This window comes from Gavialis gangeticus, unplaced genomic scaffold (assembly GCF_001723915.1).
Source record: "Gavialis gangeticus isolate Ggan-Ray unplaced genomic scaffold, GavGan_comp1, whole genome shotgun sequence".
Lineage (NCBI taxonomy): Eukaryota > Metazoa > Chordata > Crocodylia > Gavialidae > Gavialis > Gavialis gangeticus.
This window is the reverse complement of record NW_017728964.1, coordinates 8,760,765-8,763,786: the sequence shown is the minus strand read 5'-3', so window position 1 is coordinate 8,763,786 and position 3,022 is coordinate 8,760,765. Positions and strand designations below refer to the sequence as shown.

Below are 3,022 nucleotides of genomic sequence, written 5' to 3'. Positions count from 1 at the left end.
CAGGGTTAGAAGCCAAAGCTGGAGACAGGGTAATCCCAGGGTTAACCGGGGTCAGAAGCCAAAAACCAGAGCTGAAGATTAAGCCAGAATCAACAGCAAAGAACTGGGATCAGAAGCCAGAGTCAGAGGCAGGAGTCAAAACCAGAAAACCAGCAAGGAAGCACATAGAAGGTCAGGAGCAAGGACTTCCTATTGCCTGTGGCTTCAGGGGATTCTCTGACTTGATTGCCTCATTTAGTCCACCCGGAACCAAGGTGCTGCCCCGGTATCTTGATTGGGAGGATGACCTGCCCTGATATCTTGATTGGGACTAGTGGGGCCTTGCCTCATTACATGCACAATAGCAAAGGCATCTGAGAGAAATGGCCCACCAGCCAAAGGAATGCCAGGTGTCTCAGGGAGAGAAAGTTCTGGAGGACAGTGTAACTCATGAGAAGTGTGACAGTGCTGGTGGGGATGGGAAGCAGGTTGGCATTATGGTTATTTAGAAGGCTGTGTGATAAGCCTGGCTTTTGGATTCAAAGTCCCCAACATTAGGGGTGGTAGAAACAGCAGGAAGACTGTTCTCTGAAAATACTGGCAGGTCTCTCAGGAGGGCTAAGGTATAGCTGGGTGAGAGGGTAAGAAACTGTATTTTAGGGGTGCATTGATAAAGAATTTTTGGGCTGATACTGATGGTCGGTTATTAATGAGCTATATTGGCTGATACTGCTCTGATTGGTTAGAGAGCAGTGTCCGGCTGGTAAGTCTGTTGGGGTGGGGGAAAGGGGTGCTGCTCAACCGGGCCAGGGTGAGGCATGGGAAGAAGCCATGAGCAGTTTGTTGAGGTGGCCTGGGGAGGGAGGGTTGAGCTCCTGCTGCTGTGTGCATCTCTGGGGGAGCAATGAGGGTTATGTGCCTCCTGGATCTGTGTGTGAGGCCAGGGTGGGCTGCCACAGGGGGCGGCACTGGCCTTTTTCCCATAGTGGGCCAGGGCTGGGCTGGGGCTGTGCATGGGGCAGGTGGCGACACTGCTGAGAAGGGAATATCGTGAATTTTGTTATGGCCACAGCCCACCCTGTAGCCCCTCCTCTCAGCGCCACCACCACCACCCACCCCAAGCATAGCTCTGTCTCAGCCCCACTTCTGGGAAGAGCCCGGCACCACCCCCGGCTTGGAGCAGGCAGCTTGCCCTTGCCCCACACATAGTTCTGGGGGGTACATGCCCCCCAAACCTCCTCTGGGGGTGTGTAGTGGCGGAAGTCACCTTCCACTCCCTGTGCCCCCGTGGACAAACTGCTCGCAGCTCTGTTCAGTGCCTGCTGCTGCTCCAGCCCCACTCCCTCGCTGCGAGGGTCTTTGTCTGCCCCCCATATCCCTTCCCTCCCCTCCGCCCCTTCCCTTCCAAATAGACTTACCAGCTGGACGTTGCTCTCCAAGCTGCTGGGCTGGCCAAGTACATGCTTGCAACATTTATCAGTGACATTGGCCACATCAGCCAAAAAAAAGCTGATTGCCGGTAATGTCAATTTTCCTTTTGGTGCTGATATGATATGGACCAATGTATCTACTGTATTTATCTCGTTTTTCTCTCCAGGCCTATGCTCAGTTTTCCTCTTCTAATTCTTTTCTCCTATATAATAAATCCTTTTGGTGTTTTCTCCCCTTAGTGATTTCCTATGGCAGAGAATGATCTTTGGGCAAGTGATACCCATTCCATGGCAAGGGGGACCTAAAATTTCTTCCACAATCCAAAAGGGAAGACACTTAGGGCTGGCAGAGATTCTCCTGCTTTATTTGTGAGGTCTGGTGTAAGAGCAGTGGAGATGAGGCTTGTGGGGATAAGAAGTTATCCCAGAGCAGAGCAAGGTTTGTTCCTTGGGACAAGAAGCAGAATAGCAGGGAAAAATTTGGGGCTTTCAGGGAATTCTATGGATATTGTATAGCACCAAATTCTCTAAATACTAAGAGCAACATTGTCAGGGGCTTGATTTTTAGGGCAATCCTTCATGTAAATCAAATGGGTTTTTTTTCATGTTTTTGGGGAGGGGGAAGATGTCAATTTAGTGGAACAATGCAGTATTTTTAAAGCTGAAGAATTCAGCAAGCACTGATTATTAATTACTTGATGATGAATCAAAAGCCAAGTTATCCGAGTTATTACTTAATTAGTAGAGTTTGAGTGAAGCTGACATGTTTTGAAATATCAGGTAATTTGGAAATTAATTTGTACTCCTGCTCTACCTGATATATTAACATCATCTGAAAATGCTTCCAATAGTTCTTTTGTATTCTTAATACTATCTCAAGATGGTTTATTAAATTGTGATAACCTTTCTCTTGGCAGGTTCGAGGATATAAAACTTTTCTCCGTCTGTTTCCTCATGAAGTAGTTGATCTACAGCCTGTGTTGGATATGTTTGCAGATCAGAATCCTAAGGACTATGAAGTGAGATTCCACCCTTTCTGTTTTTTAAACAAACAAGTCTGAAAAACTGTTATGCAGAAATGAAAGTGGGGATTCACTAAATCTATCAGACTCGGTATAAAAGTCTATATACCACACATTTCTACATATTACAAAACATCTAGAAATATCAAACTTGACAGCCAGCTTGAAATTGGTCTTTTCAGAAGAGAAATCTGGTCTTACTAAGAGGGAGGTTCTGTTCTGCTTTTTCATTAGTGTTAGGTGTTGGGAGTTTGGTATATTTAATACATTTTGTAAACATGATAGAGAACCAGTTATTTTCTCTACTTTAAATAGAAGGGACGAGGGTTAAGAATAAAATATAATTGGCAAGAGTTCAAAAGCACTGAAAGGGAAAAATAGACAAGGAATTAAGAAATAATTAAAAAAAAAAAAAAAAGATTTTTATCATAATTATATTAGTACTAGCAAATTGCCGGTCAAGAATGATGGGGAAGGGGGGCCGGCAGAGAGAGAGTCCCACGTTCGGCCCCATGTCCCTTGCTCCTCTGGGTCTGACCCCTCTCCCCTGCCCTCCCCCGCTTTGGGTCCAACCCTGCTGGCCCCTCGTGG

At 46.4% G+C, this 3,022-nt stretch overlaps 1 protein-coding gene across 1 annotated transcript in view; it reads left to right on the top strand.

Annotated features, from left to right (window-relative positions):
* The window catches only part of TBCD (tubulin folding cofactor D), a 281,185-nt gene that overhangs the window by 10,312 nt on the left and 267,851 nt on the right, over positions 1 to 3,022 (top strand). The window contains exon 4 of the mRNA XM_019502452.1: positions 2,327 to 2,428. Within this exon, the coding sequence (XP_019357997.1) occupies positions 2,327 to 2,428 (102 nt within the window). The remainder of the gene's footprint in view (positions 1 to 2,326; positions 2,429 to 3,022) is intronic.